The following is a 23,276-nucleotide window of genomic DNA, read 5'->3' as shown; positions in this document are numbered from 1 at the left end:
GCTCAAATGCCATAGAACGTATTAAGAAACGGGGCATGTGTTGGAATTTTCAGTATTCAGTTTTCTGACAAATTCACTGAAAGAACCCCTTTATTTACAGAGCTCTCATGTTGGTAGCAGTCAATGACTCTGGAAGCGTTGCATTGAATATAAGCTGGCACCCTTCTCCCTGGTGTAGAAGTGGGGGGGGGGGGTGCACCTCTGGATGTCTTTCTCTTGTTCCTTATCCAACATGTCCTGCTTCCTGTAAATTTACATTTGAAATGATAAATTAGACTCCTTAAATGCCAACACCGTGAGGTTGCACTGCCAGGACAGGAACGTGAAGTTCATCAATAGCGACCTGTGGTCCCTAGAGACGGTCCCCTGCTGGTATAAAACCTGGTTCCTTAACCACAAGAAGTCCTTGTGGTGGTCGTAGACGGGCTTTAGTTGGAGGTCGAGGCTGTCCTGTGGAGCCTGAGGTGGAGACAAGAGGGGTGCATTCCAATTCCTTGCCTTGAAATATCTTTTTACAAGTAAAGGTCAACAGTTATTCGTCATCCTGGAGGTTACCTGAGGCTCATAATTCATAACACTCTGCCGGGAGCTGGACAAAGGGGCTGTCTCATGGAGACGACTCCAGGGTTCCTCTGTTTGGGCGATATGGGTATTACATGTTGTTCTCTGTGCAATGAGAAAGGCAAATAAAATACAAATATCACAAAACATTTTTAGGGTGGGTCTAAAAGTGCTTTATATCTATTAAAACAATAGTCAGGATCAAATGTGTATTTTGAAACTCATCTCTGCAAGTTAGCTGACGTCCAATCAAACATGAAGCTTTTATCTGAAGGTAAACCCACCTGCTGCATCCTGAAGCCGCTGAGAGTGAAGCTGCACGAAAGAGCCACTCGCCAAACCTATACCTTTAAATAATTGTATACTTTTTTTTAAACCCACCACTTTATAGGTGTGATAAGAAGCCACATATTTGTTTCTTGAAAATGAATAGTAGGCCACTCACTGTCCAAATAATGCAAGCAAAAATGCTCGTAAAATACCAGTCAGCCTATTGAGTTTCAACAGGCAGCCATTAAAAGATGATTCAGAGTAAGAACAGGCACCAGAGCCAATCACCTAACAGTGTTTGTTCACCTGTTCGGAGTGAAGCCGCGCCTCCAGCCGCAGCACCTGAGGACTCAGGTCAACCCTCGGCTCCTCCGCCTCCATCACTTCAGCCCTGACAGGAGGCGACGATGCAGCGAGGCCACCTTTTACTGTGGCTGCTTTTTGCACAAGCCCATGCAGAGTTGCCCATGTGCAAAGAGGTGAGCAGATTCATATTGTTTTATTGTTAGCCATTTCTACATTGTGAATAACAACCCATCCAAAGCTAAAATGACTCACGAGGGTCAGTTTAGCAATTTAATGTGTTTATTGAGGTTGGATCGGTCAAATTGCTTATGGATGAGCAGTAGGTGGAAACGTATAAATTCACCAAGATAGGCAACATTGCTGAACATGTTGAAGGACGGCTGACCATAAGCCTCTCAAACAGCTTCACCGAGTTACAGTCTGTAGCCTATGGGCCTGTTTAAGAGCCATATGTTTGTCTCTGGGTTTTAAAACTAAACACAGATGAAGAAAAGTGTACATTTATATTCGCACACTCCCACAGTGTTGGCTTTAGCAGGACTGGTAAAAGCCTTCTTCGCATATTGTGAGTTGGAAATGAACATATGCTTCGCTAACAAGTGTTTGAATTACATTACATTGGTCACTGGCTTCAGTTCTGCTTGTTTCAGTGTTATTATGATTATCACACACTTGTTTTACCAGAGTTTCCATATGTTACATCCTCTGCCTTTCTCTCATTGCCCTTCTGTGTCCGTTTTCAATTTGCATACGTTCGATATTACTCAAAGCATTTCATTTTTATCAGCATACTCTGAGCTGAGTGTGGAACTAAGATATGCGAGCTGTAACTAGAAAAGTTTGCACAAGAGACGTGTTTTGCCTTGAGATTTCAGTCTATTGGGCTTATATGTGATGATGATTTGGGGAGGATATGAGTTTGTTTCCATGCCAGTCCATTGACCATGAAGCACAGCGGTCATTATGTCCCGTCGCCTTGGTTTCCTCATGTTTGTTAAAGGAGGCGATTAAGCTACAGCACATCCCAAGCTTTACATCAGATCCTCCCACCCAAACACACATTCATCTGATACCCTAACCACAGCTAATGGAGCAACTCTAATTGAAAACACAGACCCAGAGGAGTGCTGCTGCTGCTGCTGCTGCTCTGTTTCTGTTAACTATTAATCCCACAAGGCTGTGTGGCCTTGGATGTCTGACTTTCCTTGGGATATCAAAGCCTGCTTTTGACAACACTGTGTGCCTGCTCAGTACTCACGACGGTGTCAGATCAACAAGATGCCCTTAAATGTTATGTCACATCCCAAATTACATCATTACGGGCGGGACAGTGTTTGTCAGTCACCTACTGTCAGTATCTCCAAAAGGCGTCAAAGCACGACAGACAAATACAGCACAAGCTTTGCTCCTGAGCTCCTGCTGTACTGTGACAACACTGAAAATTCCATGTTTACAAAAGGATTGGACGAATCAGCATTTCTCCCCCCTTGGCTCAGTAAATAAACCCTGAAGGGAGTCGTACTGGTGCACATCCTTGATGAGTGAGATTAAGACAGCAGTTGGGATGGCCTCCTGGGCAAATATTAGCCGTGACTTTTAGAAAAGAGGTTTGCCTGGTTTTGGAAAAGAAATTCCAGAGATATAAAACAATCTGGTGACCTCTTTTAATATTAGCCCCATTTGCTGTTCACATCCATGCTGACTTGCAGCTTTATGTATCATTACAAATATTTTGATGCACTTTTCCCCCAGCTGTGTGAAACTAACACCTGTGTTTTGACCCTGCAGTCAGATTATCACTTTGAGTACACAGAGTGCGACCTACTTGGGTCACGATGGAGAGTGGCGGTTCCCAACAAAGCCAACACATGCACAGGCCTCCCAGATCCAGTCAAAGGCACTCAGTGCAGTGAGTGCCCTACTCTCATCTCACATTGTATACATTTGATACACTCTCTCAATCTGTGTCACAATCTTTAATGCGTAAATATTAAATTGTTGCCACACTTAATCCTCTTTATCTGTTCCTTGTTACGTTTTCCACGTCTCCATGATACATTTCCAATGTGGTTTCTTTCTTTCTTTTCCTCTCACAGCCTTCTCCTGTAGTGAGGGGGAGTTCCTCGACATGCAGTCGCAGCAATGCCAGAAGTGTGCTGTAGGTACCTACTCTCTGGGCACCGGCGTGGCCTTTGATGAGTGGGACAGCCTGCCGTCTGGTTTTGTCACCCACGGAGTGACCACGTACAGCGGGGAAGCCCAGACTGACTGCTCCAAGTCAGTATACGCCTCACTTGTTATTTAAATAGTCTTCTCACTTGTTTCTTAGTTTCAAGAAGCTCATAAAACTGTTTCTGCTGTCGATGTTTCTTCAGCTCAACCTGGACACCGGTGGGTGATTACGTAACCTCAAACACAGATGAGTGCACTGCAACGCTGGCCTATGCTGTGAGCCTGAAGAAACCAGGGACGGTGTCCTTTGAATATTTCTACCCTGACAGCAGCATTTACTTTGAGTTCTTTGTAAGTGCTTTAAGATGACTGTTGATGTTGACAAAGATGGATGATTTTTAGGGGTATATTTGCTCATCTGGGGTTCGTTTCTCACCTTGCTTTAGATTCAGAATGACCAGTGTCAGTCTACGGACTCAAAGAGCCGGTGGATGAAGACGACTGAGAGCAACTTTAAAGAATACAGGGTTTGTCTGGTCATTTGCTGGAGACTTCAGAATGAAACAGCTCTCAGGTTTTCTCTTTTGCTGCTTTCTCATGTTCACATTCACTCTGTGCAGGTTGAGCTTAACAGCGGCAACAACGTGCTGTATTGGAAAACCACTGCGTATACTCTGCAGGGTAGTGCTGTCAAACCCGTGCTGTTAAGAAACATTGCCATCTCAGGTAAGATTAACCCAAGTGTGTCGTGTGCAGCAGTTTTAAACAGTTGTTCTCAGCTCCTTTTTCCTGTTTATGGAATTGATTGGTGGATGATTTTCTTCCAGGGGTGGCCTTCACATCAGAGTGTTTCCATTGTAAACCTGGCACCCACAGTGCAAACACAGGGTCTGCCCGCTGTACCCCCTGCCCTGCTGAAAGCTACTCCAACAAGGGTGCTGCCATTTGCCATCAGTGCGTGCAAGACACATATGCAGGTATGCATGTTTGCATTTCTAACGCGTCATATCAATGATCAGCATGCTCTTTAACTCGCAGATACGTCTAAACTTACAATCGGTCCGTATTTGCATCTCGTCACTCACACATGCAAGGCAGTCTGCATGCAAATACTGTATTTACTGCTTAAGTGTGTGAGGTCTGTCTGATCTCTTATCTTAATGTGAGCGGTGTGTTTTCCCTGTGTGTCCCCGCCTGTTTCTCTCTTTGCTCGGTTTCTATTTTTCCAGAGGCTGGTTCAGGGAGCTGCAAACCGAGACCTGCATGTACAAACAGTGACTACTTCTACACCCACACTCCCTGTGACTCTGAGGGAAAGGTAATGTAGAAAATGACATGGAGTGTGTGGAGGCAGAGTTTGCGGAGGTTTAGTAGTGGTGAACACAAGAGAGAGAGATTTCACCTTGAAAATATATCCAGCAGCCATCTGGTGTAACTATTAGGTTTCTTTAAATATGGATTGTCTGCGCTGATTGTGTGCGGCACAGAGCATCTGGTGGCTTCGTTCATATATTCATGTCTGGCCTGTTGTGTGTCTCAGACTCAGCTCATGTATAAGTGGATCGAGCCAAAGATCTGCAGTGAAACTGTCGGAGGAGCCGTGAACCTGCCCGCATCAGGGGAGAAGCACACCTGTCCCCCATGTAACCCGGGTTTCTTTGTCACCAACTCTTCTACCTGTGAACCTTGCGACAAAGGTTTCTACTCAAACGGAACAGGTGCAGAATGAGTACACTCTGTGTGAAGTATATAAAGCTGTCAAAAAGTTTCCTGTTTGATTTTCCATGTGTGCCCTCACATAATGACAGTATTTACTCACAGCCTGTACCAAGTGCCCTGTTGGCACGGAGCCAGTGGTGGGTTTTGAGTACAAATGGTGGAACACAATGCCGAGCAACATGAAGAGTGCCATCTTCCGTCGAGAGTCCGGCGACTCTGAACACAGCACAGGTGAGAAATTCAATATTAGGCAACACAGTGCAGCTTGAGAGGACAAACTCCCCAGCAGTTAAAAGAGAATCAACACAGTTGGAAAAAAAGACTCTCGGGCACAGAACCGAAGTGCAACAGAGTTACTAAAAGAGCAAGATAGCACAACTGAACATCCGAAAAGTGATTCATCGAAACAGGATATGTAAGACAAGGACAAAGAGAGATAGAGAGTGAAATACACAATCGCATGAAATCACCAACATCCCCAGCGTTCGACAGAATAATCTTAAAGTGCAAATGTCCAAAAGCTGTGAGGTTATTTTGTCAAACTAGTATTTCCGAGGTAGAAATGAATACACGTTCAGACTCTATGGTACTAACTTCTGCTTTTCTTTTGCCTGATCTTTTGAAGCTTTTAACGGTTTTATGTGAAGCACTTTGAATTGCCTTGTAGTTGAAATGTGCTGTACAAATCAACTTGCCTTTGATCCTAATTTAAAGTGTAAGTATGTTTGAAGTGTTATTTAAAAGATGGCGCATGTCAGCCTGAATTACTCTGTGGTTCTCCATTGCTCGAGGGATGGCATCAGATTGTTTCTTAATATTTATTTGTAATGACAGCATGGGAGGTGGCTGGAGAGTATGTCTACACCATCCCAAGGGATCAGGACTCAGACTACCTGATGCTCACACTTGATGTCCCCGGATACAGGTGAAGTCAAACGTGTCTCTTTAAAGGACATCTACACAGTATCCCAGTTGGAAAGGTTGATCGACATGTCCTTTGTTTCCACAGGCTGCCTCAGTCCATGGTCGAAGACAGTGAAAGGAGTGAACTTTCTCGCATCACGTTTGTCTTTGAGACCACGTGTGCAGCTGACTGCAAGTTTTACTTCCTGGCGGTGAGGGGAAATGTCCCAACATATAAAGAAGGAGAGCTATCCATCAGAATGATTATGTCTATATGAGGTGAGTGTATTTCTCTGCAGGGATATAACCGGTGGAATAATGATGTGGTGGAGCAGTGGAAAGGCAGCAACAGTAAACAGTCATACTCCTACCTGATCCAGAGCAACAGCACCGCCAGCTTCACCTGGTCTTTTCAACGAACAGAGGAACCTAACGCGGTGAGACACAATCACACATCCCCGATATCACTCTTCATCTATTCATCTCTTCATCAGCTTCAATCCCTCAGCCTTAAAAAAATCGAATAAATAAGCTATTTGATTTAGCTCTTTTTATCCTAAAGCTTTATATTTCTTCGTAAGTGCACTTTGTGTCTGAGTTCATATATGTGTATTCTTTATATATTGTTATGCTGATGTCTCTGTCATTGTTTCCCTGGGTACAGACTTTGTAATTTATGGTTTTAAAGTTCACTCAGTGACAGTCCGATTAAGAAGATGAAGCACTACATTTAGCAACAAATACTGTGAATATATTTACAAGTTATGGCTGTAAATTCCGTTTTAAATTCTCCCTAGATTATGTTATAACACACTTTTTGCCTTTGCTGATTCTGGCAGTAGCCACTTTGAAACACAGCACATAAGATACATGAAAACTGAGCAGAAAACAGATGTAGACTTGGAAAAAAAAATCCCCAAACTTCTCCCTCAGGAGAGGAAATACAACGCTGATGCTGCAAAGATCTTCTCCATCCACATCACCAATGTAATTGGAGGTGTGGCCTCTCAGTGTCGCCGCTGTGCCCTGAGCTCTGCTAAGGCCGGCTCCGCCTGTGTTCCCTGCCCACTGGGTCACTACATGGTCAATGGGACTGGAGTCTGTAAGAGCTGCCCGCCGAACACCTTCATCAGGGCCGATCAGCCTGTCGGAGAGGCCGCTTGTGTTCAGTGTGGACCAAACACACAGAGAAACAAGGTAATGGGAACAAAGTCCTTTCCACTGAAGAATGTCTAACGAAATATATTGATGTGTATTTGTATGCAGGGCTGACACATAGGTAATGTCCTTTGGGGTCATTATGGGAATTTGGGGGCTTTTACGAAATTAGAGGAGTTTACTTTCTACAAATACTCACAAATTATACACTTTGGGTGATTTTGTCTTTTTTTTGACACTATCTCTCCGCATTTAACTGTTTCTCGTTCATAAATGAATACAAAATAAAATAGTAGAGGGTGTGCAGGGAGCTTTAAAAACAATCACTGAGGGAATAAACATTCACAGTTCTCCAAACCTTTTGGTGGTTTGTCAAAAATGGGGATGTTTTGGGACTCATGACCTGAGGATTTCTAAAACCCTGACTGGCCCTGAATGTATCTAGATCTTTATCTGCTAAATTAAGGTTTTTATTTGGGTTTCCCTCAGCCGGTACATGAGATGAGATTATCCCACTCACTGTTAACAGAATACGTACCTCTCCTTCAGGCCCACACAGCTTGTCTCAGTGACTGTGCGTTGGACGTGCAGACAAGAGGAGGCGTGCTGCTGCACTATGACTTCTCTCCTCTGTCCAACGTCACCGGCTTCCACAGCAGCCCTCGTTTCACCAGCAAAGGCCTGAGATATGACCATCGCTTTAATTTGGGTCTGTGCGGAAAAGAGGTGAGAAGCTGTGGTCCTGATGGCGTTTGTTTTTTCGTCAAATTTAGTTTGACGTTAAAACCTGCTGTGTTTCACTTACAGGGCAGAGTACCGGCTACCTGTGTGGGAAATGTGACAGAGAGTGGGAAGGAGGTCAAAGGTTACGCCTGTCAGTCCACTGTGGTTCCTTCTGACATCAGGAGTCAGAGCATGGTGTCCACCCAGCCTTTTGTCATTGGTGACACACTCATCGGTATGGACTGAATGCTGCAGCCATCTATTGCTGTAAATGAGAGGAAATGTTTGTAAGAACACCAAATTTAGTCATTTGTGGAAAAATGTGTTCAAAATGTCCTGATAATAATTAACGGGCAACACACATTCTTTGTAGTCTGCTGTGATGTAGTATTTATGTTGCTCCCATCCTAGGGTCCGGGGCCACCATAAGCTGTCACCAGCTGAATCTAAGGGGTTCTTTGAATATTACCGGGCTCCAAAATAAGAGAAATTTATGTTAATCTTTTTAACTTTTTGCCAATATAGCACTCCATGGACTGAAATGTCTCAATCAATTGCCTCGGGGATGAATCCTAATGATTTTGGCGATCCTCTGACTTTTGCACCACCATGAGCAAATACTTTATGACCATAGCCTGTAGTTTATGAGCAAATACCTACAAAACCCATGTAGGCGAAAAAGCATCAGTCTAAGTGAAACTTTGTATTTAGTGCTAATAAGCAGATATTAGCACACGGACCCAATAATCTAAGTTGGTGAACATGGTAAACATTAGACCTGCTAAACATTAGCATGTAATGTTCTCACTGTGAGCCTTTTGCACACTGGAGTTAACATTTAGCTCAAAGCACCATACACCACAGGCTGTATCGTTATCGTGGCTGTAGACTCATATACTTTGCAGTTTATTACAGTGTATTAATGTAGTTTTACCTGTTCACTCTTCTAAAAATGATTTGAACAAAAGTCTAAAACAGGGCCACTCTTTGAATTGATTAAACGGCTCACTTCTTGCTTTGTGGGGTTGCTTAAATTTGGTTGCATTTCATATATCAGATAAATATGCTGATATATGTCCTCTTATTCTGAAGGTGTGACCACCAACACGACCCTGAGTAGCATCTCGTCTCCAAAATGGCTGTTTCCCTCTGCGCCCGTCCTGCCAGATGTCATCTTCTATTACAAGTTAATAAGACAACTTATCATTTATTTTGTTGCATTCATCCACTGTGGTACTTTCAAATACATAGAATGGTAGTAATAGTAATATAAAGTATGTGATTTGATTTTAGTAAAATAAAAATTTGAAGCTAGAACTTTTATCGATAGCTGAAGTAAGAAATGAAATTGAGGATCAGAAAGAGTCTAAAATATATCACATTGTGGAAGTTAAGACTTTTATGTTTCCAGGTCCAGTGAGACGACTCAGGCTTGTAAACAAGGCCGGTCATCCACCGTCAGACTGAGATGCAACCCCTCAGTGACTGAAAAACACCATATCATGCTGCCAAGGTATACTTTCACTGTGACCAAGCTCAACTTCTGACCTTACAAAACTTGTCCGGACAACATTTGATTTGATACACATACTGTATTACAACACACACTTAGCCTGTCGCATACTAAGCTCTAATAATCTGAATTTGGAGATGTTTTTCATCACCTGAATAATCTCTCTTTTCTGTGTTTTTTCCTCCACAGTAACTGTTCAGAGGGGACGTGTGATGGTTGTACTTTCCACTTTCTGTGGCAGAGCCAGCATGCATGTCCACTCTGCACCAAAAACAACTACAGAGAGATTGTCAGCGCTTGCATCCAGGGAATACAGGTAGTGCTGCACAGGCATGGACATTATGACACAAATAATATTACCTCTTCGACCCCACAAATCCAATCACAAACCTGTGTGTTGTGAGGGGGGAAATACTTAAATGTTCTAAAAAGTGACTACATTACAGGGAAAAAAACCAGCAGCCTATTAGTTTAGCATAAAGAATGGAAACAGTGGGAAACAGCTAGCCTGGCTCTGTCGAGTGGTACAAAATCTGCCTACCAACACTTCTACAGCTCATTATTCCTGTAAGGAAAATACTGAAAACCTTAGGATTCAAGGACTTAACTGATGTGTGTGATATGATATAAGCTGCCTTGAAACATCTGGCCGGGGACAGCAGATGGAAATTAGCCTCTCTGGCTAACTCTGGCTCACTTACAGTGTAACTGTTGATTAGTGTGCATTGTCTCTGAAAAATAAATAAATAAATAAAATAAAAACCTATGTGACCAATGAAAATGTAACTGTGTGTGTGTTTCAGAAAACCACCTATGTGTGGCAGCAGCCATTGCAGTGTTACGGTGGAGAGTCACTACCAGCACAAAAGGTCAGCGCTTGTGTGACTCTGGATTTCTGGCTCAAGTTTGGTGTCTCCATGGGAACGATCACTGCTGTCCTGCTCATCTGTATCAGCTGCTATTTCTGGAAAAAGACACGCAAGTGAGACTGCTGAGCTGCACATTTCCTACAATGTTTGGTTGAAGCACTGATATGTCGCATATAAAAGATTAAAGCTAAAACCTAAGTTGATAGTTTGCAGACTACAAAGAAGAGACTTATGTCTCTGACATGTATGTTGACCAGATGTTATTTTCTATCATTCTCTGTCTGCAGGTTGCAGTATAAGTACTCCAAGCTGATGATGAGCTCTGGGGGTACAGAGTGTGAGCTGCCCACTGCAGACAGCTGTGCTATAATGGAGGGAGAGGACGCAGAGGACGACCTCATGGACCTCACTAGGAAATCCTTCTTCACCAAAATGAGGTCCTTCTCACGAGAGGTCAGTAACCCGTTCATTCACATAGACTGAGCTACTTATAAAGCAACTTCTCATGCTTTGTGTTATTACCAATGTGCTTTCAGAGGACATCCGATGGATTTGACTCAGTTCCACTAAAATCATCATCGTTATACCATCAAAGAGAGGAGGAAGACTCTGATGATGCTTAATTCAGAGGATGAACAAATGCTTCTACCAGAGTGCAAAGGAAGTGTTAAACTTTAGATAAACAGCTGCAGCAGACGGAGTCACAGAAGAGCGTCAATTTTATTGAGTATTATTTGTCATACGTTAGGTTGCCAGACCTAATAGTGTAATAGAAAGTCTCCATATTGGGAATATTCTGTATTCTTTTCAAAGCCTGATGGTGTATTTCAAAATTATATGAGAACCAAACTGTGGATTAAGTTACAACTGTTGAAGATGTGTACGGCTGTGTACATTTTACATAACTGTGAGTGTGTATTTCATTTTTTTCCTATTTTCTTTTGTTGTTTTTTATTAGGCTATTCTGCTATTCTGTTTTTTTTATCAGACCAGCCATTCGGTTCATCCTTAAAATGTTATTTGGGAATATATGTATTATATTTGCTACCACCTTTGATAACCTTTTGTGATGCACGTAAGCGTATGATACAATCTTGCTTTATTGTGAAGTAAAGGCATTTTCTTCAGTAAAGAAACCACAAATGTGCATTTCTAGAAATTAAGTGTAACCTCTAATGCTGCCTTCTGGTGCTCTTCCTAAGGTCATATTATCACTTCAAATTGCTTATGTTATATAATACTTTGATGTTACTACTTTAAATGTGTGTATGTGTTTTAATGTGTCTTATAGAAAAGTATTGTTGTGGTTGTTTATTAAGTCAAGAAAAATACAAACATTGAATTTTAAATCAGGTGTACATTTTATAGATGTTTTAAATATTTACCGACAGATTGTTGAAGCTACATGTCATGATACCCAAAACAAGTCAAACATATTAACATTAACTTATTAATCAAAATGTTTCTCTTTTCTACAATTTCACATGGAAGAATGAAAGTATTTTCCCCAAAGCATTTCTTAAATATCACATCATTAAAAGCAGCGGTAAAATGAAGCTGAACATTTACTCAAGTACTTTCATTACTTTATACCTCTACTTCACTCCAATTCAGAATGAATTCTCCTTTTACATTCATCTGACAGATTTAGTTACTTTGCAGATTAATCTTAAACACACAACACATGTCATCATCTTGTAAAATAAAATGTATAACAGTGTATAAAAGTGTCAAAAGTTAATTCCACCGTGGCCATCTACAACATTTAAATGCTGTTTACACGTTAACGCATTAGTAATAAGAATCCAATAATATAAATAATGTATTACTGCAGGGCTATTCTGCTGCTATCCTTTTCTGCTTTTATATTAGCAAAGTTTTGAATGCAAAACATTTACTTGTAATCGAGAATTCTACATGTTGTTCTGCCACTTGAACTCAAGTATAGGATCTTAATAATAATACCGCCCCTTACTGTCGTTTTATAATTGGGCCATTCCGTCAGAAATCAATCACTTTCTGAGCTCACCCCTTTTGATTTGAAAGGGTGGCTACTAGCCATTTGTACCAAACCTCTTTGCTAAGGACAATTTCCCCACTGTTGAAGTGAAACACTTCACAATATCCCAATGGCTTGTTGAGAATTCATTTCTGAAGCTGCTTTTCAGGCGGGCAATAACTTTACCAGGCACTAGGACTCTTCAATACTATGAACCTATTTCCAGGACGAGGTCATGGCACGGCAGTCCTTATGCAACAACTGAAATAGAAGATCCGATCAAACTCAATGGGTGAACTTTGAGTCTTCTTTGATTTGGTGCTTCTTGTTGACACTCTCTCATAAATATTACATTTAGGGAAAATGCAATGGATTTCTGACGCATTGCCCTTCTACGATTTTGAGTATTTGTTTCGGGGGTATCGCATTGCAAACATTTGCACCTGAATGCAGCACGGATTTCAGTGTCTGTCGTTTCGTAAGGTCCCGTTGTTTTCTCTCGCGAGACTTGGCGACGTGTTGCAAGCGGGGTGAAATCTCGGGAGCTGTCTAAAGGCGAGCGGAGAGGGGAACAAACAGCGTGAAGATTTAAAAACGTACATTTAGCAGACGGTGACTCAGACGGTGCAACATTACGCAAAGAGGCAGCACCGTAACTTTCGATTCGTTAAAGTCCTCTAACGACGAGACGCGTTCAATTTAGCTTCACTTCGCGTAACTTTGGGGAAAGTTTAGCTGCACGGCTCTCGGAAGACCCAGAAAGTCGAGTCGGTGGTCGGCTATTGGTTCTGCAGGAATGTCGCAGAAAGAAAGACCAAAGTTTTATCGGGAGGAGGTCAACAAGACGATATGGGAAGTCCCGGAGCGCTACCGAAACCTGTCCCCGGTGGGCTCTGGCGCCTACGGATCCGTGTGGTAAATGACTTTATGTGTCTATGGAGCCTCGTAGTCTCCTAAACTTAACCTCCATTCATGTAGACGAGGCCTGTGCTGCAGAGGCTGAAGTTAGGTTAGCTCGTCCTGATTGTTAGCTAGCAAGGTGGAGCCACGATGTTCCTTTACACAAGAAAACTTGTTGACTTATCTGTCTCTTGTCAAACTTGTTTTTAACCTCGCTACCTGCTTATATGTTCACACGAGCTTCTCACTCACAGTAACGATACACAGAGTCTTTATCTGATCAGTGTGCACGGTAACATAATTGACCAATCAATCGGTATTTGTGAGTAAGTTACACGGTGCAACTGCAGATTCTGTTCCCAGAGGCTACATTACGGATGTTTGAGGGTATAGTTGACATTATTCGTTTAAAATCCCACCTACAGGTGACGTAATCCGAGTAAAGTTCAGATGAGGTTAACAGATAATGTTGTTGTTTGGTGCTGATGTGTTTGGGTAAGAACACATATTGCATACACTCTATAAAATGGATGATGTGACAGTACTATGTGTGCTTAGATATAAATATTCAACATAATCTGATGCTAGTAAACATTACTAGTAGTGTTGAGTCAAAAAGAGAGGCTGATTGTTTAATGAAAACAATAGTAAATCATAAACATTTACATTTTTGATTGTTTTGTAGATTAATAGTTATCTAGTGAGGAAAAAGCATCTGCTTCCAGCCTCTTAAATGTAAGGATTTATTGCGTTTCTGTTTGATTTTACTGAAAATTTCCGTTTTTCATATATTTTATTGACCAAATGATTGATTTGTAAAAAAAATAAAAGACCGATAATGAAAATCCATTGTTATTTGCAGCCCTAGTACAGATGGTTGTCCAATAAGATGGGTAACTTTCCTGTTCATACAAATCCCAAATGTTAAGTAGTCTCATCAAAATATCAATAACGTTTCCAACCTTTATGAAAACAGGCAGCTCTAAAGTGAATGTTTTTTTCCTAAGGATGAACTCATTTGCAGCACAGACTAATTTGCATTCACAGGGGAGATGGGATCGTGCTTATTGATTTATTATTATTATTTTAGAAGACTTCTCTGCGGGTGAGGTGGATTCCCTTAATGCTGCTTCGGGGTGAAAGTGTAGGCTTTCATAGGATAGACCCTTTGCATTGGTCTGGTGATTAAATACGTTGCGCTGAAACTATCTAGGACACAACATGGTCAGCGGTACATTTGATTTAGTGAGCAGATGTTTGTTTTGCAAATGGAAGCGGACAGCTGTGCTGTTGCTGGGCAATAGGATAATCTGTTGCTGGTCAGATTACTGTTTGCTCACCAGTGCATTGACTGTGATTGTTTTTTCTTCTCGAAACAGTACACTGGTCTATAATGTCAGTGTTTACATGACGGTCTAAGTTTACTGTGAACCCGTTAACCCTAGTTGGTTTTAGCGCCGTTTCAGGAATAACTGCGCCTGAAAATGCATATCACATGACCATACGCCGGGCATGTGCGTGCTGGTCGCAAAGTGCTCCAATAAAAGCTGGCCTCCTGCACATGTAGGCGGTCGTAGCGTTACAATATGCAGAATTGAACTGCACAATAGCTGTTAGCATAGACAACAAGGTCAGCAACGCCTGTAATTATCCATGTTGCAATTAACCTCAGGTAGTCGAGCCTGATGTGTGTTTTCCGCCGTGAAAGGATTACATGATAAGGGTTTGACATGTCAGGGAAGGACAAGTCGTGACTGATGAGACTCTATGAAAAAGTGAACATGGGTGTCTGTCTGCACCAATGTTTCAAAGGTTTCCGGTTTCTCTCTGTCCAAACTAATACGCAACCCTGGAGTTTTCAAACTAAAATAGCGTCAGCAGCTTTTTCAAAGTCTCTGTTTTAGCATTTCTAAAGCACAGCAGTAGTGTGGACGCTAGGTAGAAAGACAGCTTAGTTGAGCCTTTTTTTAAAGGAAAATGTATCTGAGTGGATGTGTCCTGAGAACATGGTTCGGTGAGCTGAGCAGGAGGAAGTGTCGGGTTTGGCTGAGAGACAGTCGGCTTTTAAGAGTGCAGGACAGACTGCAGGCAGGCCTGCTCCCAATCTGCTGAGAGATGACATTTTCTGCTGATGTCGCCCTTTTCTGCAACCTTCGGCAGCTCTTGCTGCACACAATTTGGTTTTGAGAGCAAACTGTTTTTTTTTCTCATCTGCCTAAAAAATGACACGCTTGATTTTTTATTTTAAGCTCATGTCTGGTGTGTTGATTTTCACAACATGTAGATTCTATTTATATATATATATATATATATATATATATATATATATATATATATAAGTTCAAGCTGACAAAAAGTATTGTGTGTGTGTGTGTGTGAGTAACGTTACAGTGACTAGTGTGTTACTACTGATGAGATTCAAGCTTACACGTTAGTCCACTTTTTTCCCCCCACAGTTCTGCATATGACATGACGATTGGTATGGAGGTAGCTGTGAAGAAGCTCTCCCGGCCATTTCAGTCCATCATCCATGCGAAGAGAACATACAGAGAGCTGCGGTTGCTGAAGCACATGAAACATGAAAATGTGAGCAGACTTGTTTCTCTTCCCTTTTTATCGTGTCAGATGGTGAACAGTCATAAACAACAAGGTTGTTTTATTTGCATATGCAATGCCACACAATGCGTTTGCTTATTATGTTTCCTTATACTTTTCTTTTGTTGTTTCTTCCCATTGTTCTCTGTTTTGTTAACTCTGCATTGGTTATCATATGTTTGCAGGTGATTGGCCTCCTAGATGTCTTCAGCCCCGCTACTAGTCTGAAGGAATTCACTGATGTGTAAGTCGAACGTGTTCTCATGTTCACCCTCAGCAATGTTTGTGCGTGATTTAGAAATGGTGTTCAACAAACTGCACCCTTTAGTTTTGCAGCAGCAGACAATCCTAGCTGTGGCTGGGAAGCACCTGGAGACCGGCCAGCTGACTAAACACACTGGAACATTGCTTAGACTGTACACTCTGTTAGTTATTTCACCACCAGCTTCCTTCCCTTTGTTCCCTGCTCTCTGGCTTTGTGAAAACCATTGCTGTCGAACAGGTAGTTATTGTTTAGTGATGTTACAGTTCTTTAAAAATGGGAAGTGGACAGCTAGACGGTGACTAAATCCTCCAAAGAGCCGCCTCCCCCGCCATGTGTGGAATGTCTCCCTCTCGTCTCTGCACACTGAGGGACTTGTCTCAAGAACAAATTGTGACGGATTTCAGTCGACACCCAACATAAGAATGTGTCTCAACTAAATACTTCAGTCAGATCTCTCTTATGATTTCATATTTTATACATTCCTGTATGGAAAATGATCCCTCAAGATTTGACTCATTCTAACTATTTTGGAGCAGTTTGGGAGTGGGCAGTGTCGCACTTGCTTCATGTCGGAGGCCTTGCTCAACAGCATGGACAGGTTTACTTCTAATACCCAACATTCAAGGAAACAGGCTCCAGACAATGACAGCCGGGGCTGATGCAGAGAAGTGAATTATGCGGAAGTCTTTTTCCTCAGTCATGTCCCCGAATAGCCTCCCGCCCATGCAGCTTGTCTGCATGATCCTTTCTAAGTTTACATGACGATGTCATGAAAGTGATGGAAGGAGAAGTAGCTCTGTGACTGTTTTTATTTTTTTTTGTTATCGGGAATTTGACCCGTCAACGTCTGTAGCGTTCATGAGGAGTACTACTGCATATGTGAACAAAGATGTATGAAGCCCTTTGACTCCAGATGGAGCTGCGCAAAGTCTGATAAACTGCCTCAAGAGAAGTCAGGTGTTTTGGTTTTGTGTTTTTATCCCTCTGGGTTACAAACATGTATAAACAGGCTCCAGATTTTGACAAGAGAGAAGATGGCAAAACAAAAAAAATACATCTCTGGTTTTGCTGTATTGATTTGATCCTTATTTTAATGTCCATCGTGAGTACGACGTACTTATAGAAGTACAATGCTGAATGGGTGGAGTGCTCTTTTAATGTGCAGAATACATTAACATAAATCAAAGTGGATCAATAATTTGCAGAGAGACATACTTGAGCTTCTTGCTCATACTTTGAGCAGTGGTTTGCTGTGTTTGCTGTTTGAAATGAAGAGTCGCCACCAGATCAGCATAAATGTCATGGATGACCGAAGGCCATGCAACATCGCACATGCAGGTTGTGTGCGAGACTGCGCTCTTGTAAATGGATGGAAAAGAGGGTCAGAGTAAAGGTGCGGTGGTGTGGATCTTCTCTTACACTACATAGACCAATAAATGCGGAGTCATTAGGAAATATGGATCTCTTCATCCGTACATCTGCTGGAAAGTTGGAAACATTCTGCATGCATTATGATATCCAGGAAAAATGTCAGATATGCTTTAAGTATGGCTCCTCTTGGCTCTAAAAATACCGGCTGAGTCACAGCGCTGTGGTAAGGCTCCTCAGAGCTCCTGTTTCTATAGGAGAGAGGAAAACAGGGGTCGCTATTTATAGCCATTTTTTTTCCAAGGCGGGTGAACTTTGGAGAGTGACTGTGCCCCTGTTTGCTGCTGAGAACTGGCTCCAGTGTAACTTGGTGCTATTTTAAGGCCTCGCTCTCTGTGAGAATAGAAGAGTATTCATGAAGTGCGGTATTTGGTTGAGCAGCAGACTGACGAAGCAGCACATGGCTTTGTGTACTTTAGCTGCAGCGCTCGCCTTCCTTCACAAGTGCCGTTTGGGCACTTCAAACAACTCCGGGATTAGATTTGAGTCCTCCACTGATGCAGCTCCATTAAGCCCATTTATACGGGCGTGTTGTTAAGTGACGTTTCATTTGTGCGGGGCTTGGCCTTTCAGTGCCTCTGAAAAAAAGTGAGGGTGAAAAGAAGCAGCGACTAAACCGGTTTAAGCTCACATAACCATATGGGAGTTTTAGATTGCAAACAAACAATGGAAAAGAAGTTTGAAGTGCAAATACAGTCATTTATCCATCTGGCTTATGATGAAATGAGAAAACATTGACATGCCTTCTGATATTTGTGTCTGCTTTTGTGATCTGCAGGTATCTTGTGACTCACTTAATGGGGGCGGATCTCAACAACATAGTGAAATGTCAGAAGCTCACAGATGACCATGTTCAGTTCCTCATATACCAGATCCTCAGAGGGTTAAAGGTGAGCGTTTAGAGAAACGGCTGTTTGTTTACCAAGAGTTAGATGAGGAGACTGATACCACACCGGGTATGAAAGTATTAATCATCTCATCTAACTCATAGCAAATTAACTTATTTCCCAAATTGTTAGATGAATCAATGGTTCTTACATTGTACCGCCTCTGACATAACATGTTGTGGAAAATCAATACACCTTTAAACTGAAGATGTGATTTAATGCACATGATCTCTTCCATCTCTCGACAGTATATCCACTCAGCAGACATCATTCACAGAGTAAGTGCCATGTTTGTTTGTTTGTCTGACAAATGTCACTGCGTCTCTGACGCTGATCAAATTGACTAAAAACAGTGTGTCCGGGTTTATGACATCTTGGTCCTGTGCCTTGTACAAACACTGAAGGCAAGTCATAAACGGGACCTTTTACTTTCACATGGCGTTAATGATGTAAGGCTTCCATTCTAATATTAACAAAGGGACAGATTTGTTTTCAATCATGAACAGCAGAGATTAAGATTTCCGATGTTAGAATTGCACTGAATTACATTTTGGCGTTTTGTTTTTTCAGGATTTGAAACCGAGTAATCTGGCGGTGAATGAAGACTGTGAGCTGAAGGTCAGTGAACAGCTGCTCTCGCATGTAAAACATGAACAGAAACATGTAAACATGAGTCCCCAAATGTGAATATTTTACAAACAAACTGTTTTTTTTGCACTTCAATTGCTCCCAGATTCTGGACTTTGGTTTGGCGCGGCACACTGACGATGAGATGACCGGCTATGTGGCCACTCGCTGGTACCGCGCCCCAGAGATCATGCTGAACTGGATGCATTACAACATGACAGGTAGATGGGTTTTAAATAATCTTCCCCAGTGACTTTTTCACCGATACGTCATAATCTTAATGCTTGTGTTGCTGCTTTTCTGTGTTTCAGTTGATATTTGGTCAGTGGGCTGCATAATGGCAGAACTTCTCACTGGAAAGACTCTGTTTCCTGGAACTGACCGTATCCTTTTCATTTGAGAGTTCAGCACGTTAGGAACCCCAACAGCTGGAGACACTCTGATACGTTAAATGGGTTAAATGCACATCTTCATAGCTGTGGAAGTACTGATTTATGATGTTTTTCGCCGGCGCAGTAGGAGAGACTGATCTGCAATGCTTGTTTCTGTTGAAACATGATCCTGCCTGAGGTGTTTTTAGTATTGGAAATGTAACACGCACACACACACACACAGTACCTGTTTTCACACTTCCCTCTGGCGTGACCATGCCCTTTACTGCAATGTTTCCACTGGCGTGCTTCAACTCTTCCTACACCGTCAGTGTGCATTGTTTGCTCCGGTCCACTCACTGCCTGCACCCCTGCCAGTATTTGCATGGACCTATCAATCTTATAGGTTGTAAGTTAAATGTACAACAGGGCTGTGTGCTGCCTCCACTTTTGTTTTTCGTAACTTGTCCGCAGATTATGTTTCAAATACTTTCTCTAACCTGTGCAAACTTGCCTGCAGTTTGTTTTCTTCTTTTGCCTCATCTCATGTGTGAAATATAAAGTAAACATAGTGTGAACATTTATATCGAAGATGTTTTTTGAAGTGGCATAAGTTTCACAAGAAGGATGAAGACTAACGGGTCAGATTACAAGTTCTGCCATGTCCAGTATCCGGTCTTCCTTTACCGTGTGCCGGTAGACATTGATCAGTTGAAGCTAATCATGCTGCTCGTCGGAACACCAGGGCCCGAGCTCTTGATGAAAATATCTTCAGAGTCTGTGAGTTCAAAAAGACACCCATGGTTTTCCCTCTAACCAGTTTCCTGCTGTGAACTCGCCGCTCTTTTGTGCAATAACTTGGAGTATCTGCTGCCTGGCTAACGGCATGTTTTCCAGCCTTCAGCTTTGTGGTTTTGAGACTTGCTTTCTGCCTCTTTTTAATTGGGTGAATTAAGTCTGTCTGTCATGATCTCATTGTCACACGGGTGATTGAGCTCTGCCGTCTACTGATTGACTGTAATGCAAAGTATTGTGTTGTGTCTTTCCTCTAAATCTCAATTTTATTGTCACATTTTGCTTTCGAAGCTTGAAGTTTGCTTTTCAACATAACATTGTAGTGCATCTAGAAGTTTAGTCGCGCAGTGTTCGATTGAAAAAGCAGCTTCTTAACTTACTCTGCTCTGTCGCTATACTGCCCTTGACACAAGCTTCATAGATATAAACCAGCTTCAGCAGATAATGCGTCTAACAGGAACGCCCCCAGCATCTCTAATAAACAGGATGCCCAGCCATGAGGTGAGCCGGATCCACAGTTACTTTCTTTAGACCAGACAGTAAGACCGGGCGGGAGGACAGTCGGACATGCTGACGTAACTTTCTCTTTGCTTTTAAAGCGACACAGCTGTTTGCTTGATATCCTATATTTATCCAGAGTGTTACCCCCAAAATGGTTCCATACTTACTGTAATATTTGGTGCCAAGATTGAACTAAGTTAATTTTTATGTAAGGCACTGAAGGTGGCCACACTGATGAAAGCATCACTCAGTGAGACTAGTGGGGTGTAAGGAGCAGCACGGCCACCAGGGCTCACTGCCGGGGATTTAGTAGTTTAATTTAATCCTGGTGATTGTGCGTCTGACATGCTCGCTGCATGCGATTGTGATTACCAGAAGTGTCTCTGAACTTTTGTGGAAAAAGGCATTTGTGTGCTTGCCATTGTACCCTGGTAGCGTTAAACATGCACACTGTGCAGTAGCTAGGCTTACTGTTGGTGATACTGTGGTTACTAACAGCACTTTCTGTATGAAAGTTGCTTTGTTCTGTGGGTTTCTTTCTGTTTTTTGTTGCACTTTTCTTAAAACTTGCTGTCTTGCTTCTCTCAATATGTTTTTGTGATATTTTTGTTAATTTTCATTCCAAACGATAGAATAATTTGCAACCTTCATTTTCTTTTTACAGGATATTTGGGGCTCTTAGGTTTTAATGAATGTGGTTATTGAAAATGAAAATTGGATGTTGAAAAAAGTAATTTTACAAACACTTTGTTTAACTGTTTAAACGGACAAGAAAACAAAGTCACACTACAATGTTTTTCTTTGACACCTTGCTGTTGGAGGTATTTGATAGAGTCTAGTCATAAATAGATAGAAAGATAAGAAGTGAGCAGTAAATATTTGATGCAGGCGGATACATTGAACAGAATCTGTAGCATTACGAAACAGACGGTACTGAATGTCGGCAACATGTTGCTGCCGGTAGGAGCTGACATTGGATTTCCTTTCTGCATTTTTGCAGGCCAGAAACTACATCAGTTCCTTGACAAACATGCCCAAGAGGAACTTTGCTGATGTGTTCATTGGTGCCAACCCACAAGGTAATACAAGACATCTGCTCTATTGTGTTGTGGTGCCAGCTCTGCAAACTACATGACAGGATATATCCTAGACGGTCTGAGATTTAGCTCTGTTCCCATGTTGACCCATGTTTAAAGCTGTGGACCTTCTGGAGAAAATGCTGGTCCTGGATACAGACAAGCGGATAACAGCGTCCGAGGCTCTGGCTCACCCCTACTTCGCTCAGTACCACGACCCAGACGACGAGCCTGAGGCCGAGCCGTACGACCAGAGCTTTGAGAGCCGCGAGCTGGAGATCGAAGAGTGGAAACGTACGTCATTATTCTACACAAAAATATCTGATACCGTAAAAAACAACAAAGAAGCATGTTCAAGTATCGATGTATGCCGTACTGACTGTATAGAATCCCGGATATGTTTTGAACATTTCTTCTCCAATTCTTGCAGGATTAACCTACGAGGCGCTGTGTACTTTTGAGCCACCTGTCTTTGATGACGACATGGAGTAACGCTCCCCACATCGAGTCCTGCCTCCGACAAGTTGTAACAATCCTGAACATGTTCATGAGTGCAGTTATTATTTTTATTTATGAACCACTGATGTTGATGGACTGTTGCTGCGAAATGGCAATTCTTGCCAATAGCTGAAATCATTTTATAGTCTTCAACTACTATTATTATTTTTAAACATAGACTTTGACTTGTCACTGTGACACTGAGATGCTGAATCACCTGGACCTATAGCTGTGCTACTTTGTGTTTTTAAATTTGCTGTTGAATAACTTATGAATAAGCTTCTGTGGCCATCAATTAAAAAAGGAATATGCTAGTCTACCACTCGCCCTGCCAAGCTGTCACAAACAGCACTGAGTCACATAGATTTGTAAAATGATTCAGTTGTCATAATGGTTCCTATATTTAACGTGACATAACTCTGAAGGGTTTCATATTGACAGAAGTAGATTTGATGTTTTTAGGTATTTGAGAATGTGCCTGCTCTGTGTAGTCGCTGACCTTCAGTGCTCACCAATGGAATTTCACTCACTTTAGTGTTTATTTTGATAGTTTAGATGCTCTGTGAGACTCTTATACATATTTTGGCTACACAGGGAAATCTGAGCCTTCACTGTTTAAGGACAGTGCCATTCAACAACAAACAATATTCATGGGTGCAGCTGTACTCAAAACTATGTAAATAGCTGTGTTATTTTTTAATCTCTGATTTTATCTTCGCTTGTGAAGGAATCACTTTTATTGTGTACATCAGTTAAAATCGGTGTGTGCGTTTGTGAGAGTGTGTTGTTGGTTTACAGGAATTACATAGTGTCATGCGAAAACTTCTAGTAAAAATACTGCTTAAATGTGTAAAAGAGGGATGTCCGATGTATTTATACTTTGTGGAGGTGGTATTTATGAACGACAGTTGAAAGATCTCGCAAACTATTTTCAGTCCAGCAGAGTAACTTCTATCTTCAGTCCTTTGTTTAACAAAATAAAGACTTATTTTTAAGAGACCTAGGTTTTTTTATTTCCTTTTTTCTCACCAGTGCCAATCCTTGACTGAATTGATGTGAATGGTTTGACCAAGAGGACAATGACATGCACATATATTTAGCATTTTGAAAATGATGTATCATAATATCTTACCACATTTA

General features: G+C 41.8%; 2 protein-coding genes across 3 annotated transcripts; both read left to right on the top strand.

Moving 5' to 3' along the window:
• Positions 1 to 1,232: 1,232 nt before the first annotated feature.
• elapor1 (endosome-lysosome associated apoptosis and autophagy regulator 1) lies at positions 1,233 to 11,739 on the top strand. Its single transcript, XM_079274139.1, has 22 exons — positions 1,233 to 1,310; positions 2,926 to 3,046; positions 3,234 to 3,414; positions 3,513 to 3,660; positions 3,756 to 3,836; positions 3,930 to 4,035; positions 4,137 to 4,286; positions 4,539 to 4,627; positions 4,850 to 5,027; positions 5,131 to 5,259; positions 5,863 to 5,953; positions 6,038 to 6,143; positions 6,231 to 6,368; positions 6,865 to 7,128; positions 7,639 to 7,815; positions 7,897 to 8,047; positions 8,905 to 8,998; positions 9,224 to 9,325; positions 9,515 to 9,641; positions 10,129 to 10,307; positions 10,482 to 10,647; positions 10,731 to 11,739. The coding sequence occupies exons 1-22, from the start codon at positions 1,239 to 1,241 to the stop codon at positions 10,815 to 10,817; spliced, it is 2,937 nt and encodes a 978-aa protein (XP_079130265.1). The 5' UTR covers positions 1,233 to 1,238; the 3' UTR covers positions 10,818 to 11,739.
• Positions 11,740 to 12,723: 984 nt separating this feature from the next.
• Positions 12,724 to 23,135, top strand: mapk14a (mitogen-activated protein kinase 14a). Of its 2 annotated transcripts, none has more exons than XM_079273240.1 (12): positions 12,724 to 13,108; positions 15,550 to 15,679; positions 15,874 to 15,932; positions 18,160 to 18,271; positions 18,517 to 18,546; positions 18,839 to 18,886; positions 19,002 to 19,116; positions 19,207 to 19,278; positions 20,483 to 20,562; positions 21,563 to 21,641; positions 21,759 to 21,932; positions 22,069 to 23,135. In XM_079273240.1, exons 1-12 carry the CDS (start codon positions 12,990 to 12,992, stop codon positions 22,128 to 22,130), a joined length of 1,080 nt encoding a protein of 359 aa, XP_079129366.1. In that variant the 5' UTR covers positions 12,724 to 12,989; the 3' UTR covers positions 22,131 to 23,135. The 2 variants fall into 2 exon arrangements, with proteins under 2 accessions (XP_079129366.1, XP_079129365.1); XM_079273239.1 differs by lacking the exon at positions 20,483 to 20,562 and adding an exon at positions 19,967 to 20,046.
• Positions 23,136 to 23,276: the final 141 nt, after the last annotated feature.

The sequence above is a fragment of the Melanostigma gelatinosum genome (assembly GCF_949748355.1).
Source record: "Melanostigma gelatinosum genome assembly, chromosome: 8".
Lineage (NCBI taxonomy): Eukaryota > Metazoa > Chordata > Actinopteri > Perciformes > Zoarcidae > Melanostigma > Melanostigma gelatinosum.
Note: the sequence above shows the minus strand (reverse complement) of the source record. Positions and strands in the feature narration are given on the sequence as shown.

Bases quoted from the DNA above. Each gene is read 5' to 3' on its own strand.
- elapor1 (XM_079274139.1), top strand. From the start codon at position 1,239: ATGCAGCGAGGCCACCTTTTACTGTGGCTGCTTTTTGCACAAGCCCAT. The intron at 4,628-4,849 runs GTAATGTAGAAA...TGTGTGTCTCAG, and splicing joins CCTGTGACTCTGAGGGAAAG to ACTCAGCTCATGTATAAGTG. The intron at 7,129-7,638 runs GTAATGGGAACA...CCTCTCCTTCAG, and splicing joins CAAACACACAGAGAAACAAG to GCCCACACAGCTTGTCTCAG.
- mapk14a (XM_079273240.1), top strand. From the start codon at position 12,990: ATGTCGCAGAAAGAAAGACCAAAGTTTTATCGGGAGGAGGTCAACAAG. The intron at 19,279-20,482 runs GTATCCTTTTCA...CAAGCTTCATAG, and splicing joins TCTGTTTCCTGGAACTGACC to ATATAAACCAGCTTCAGCAG. The intron at 21,933-22,068 runs GTACGTCATTAT...CAATTCTTGCAG, and splicing joins GGAGATCGAAGAGTGGAAAC to GATTAACCTACGAGGCGCTG.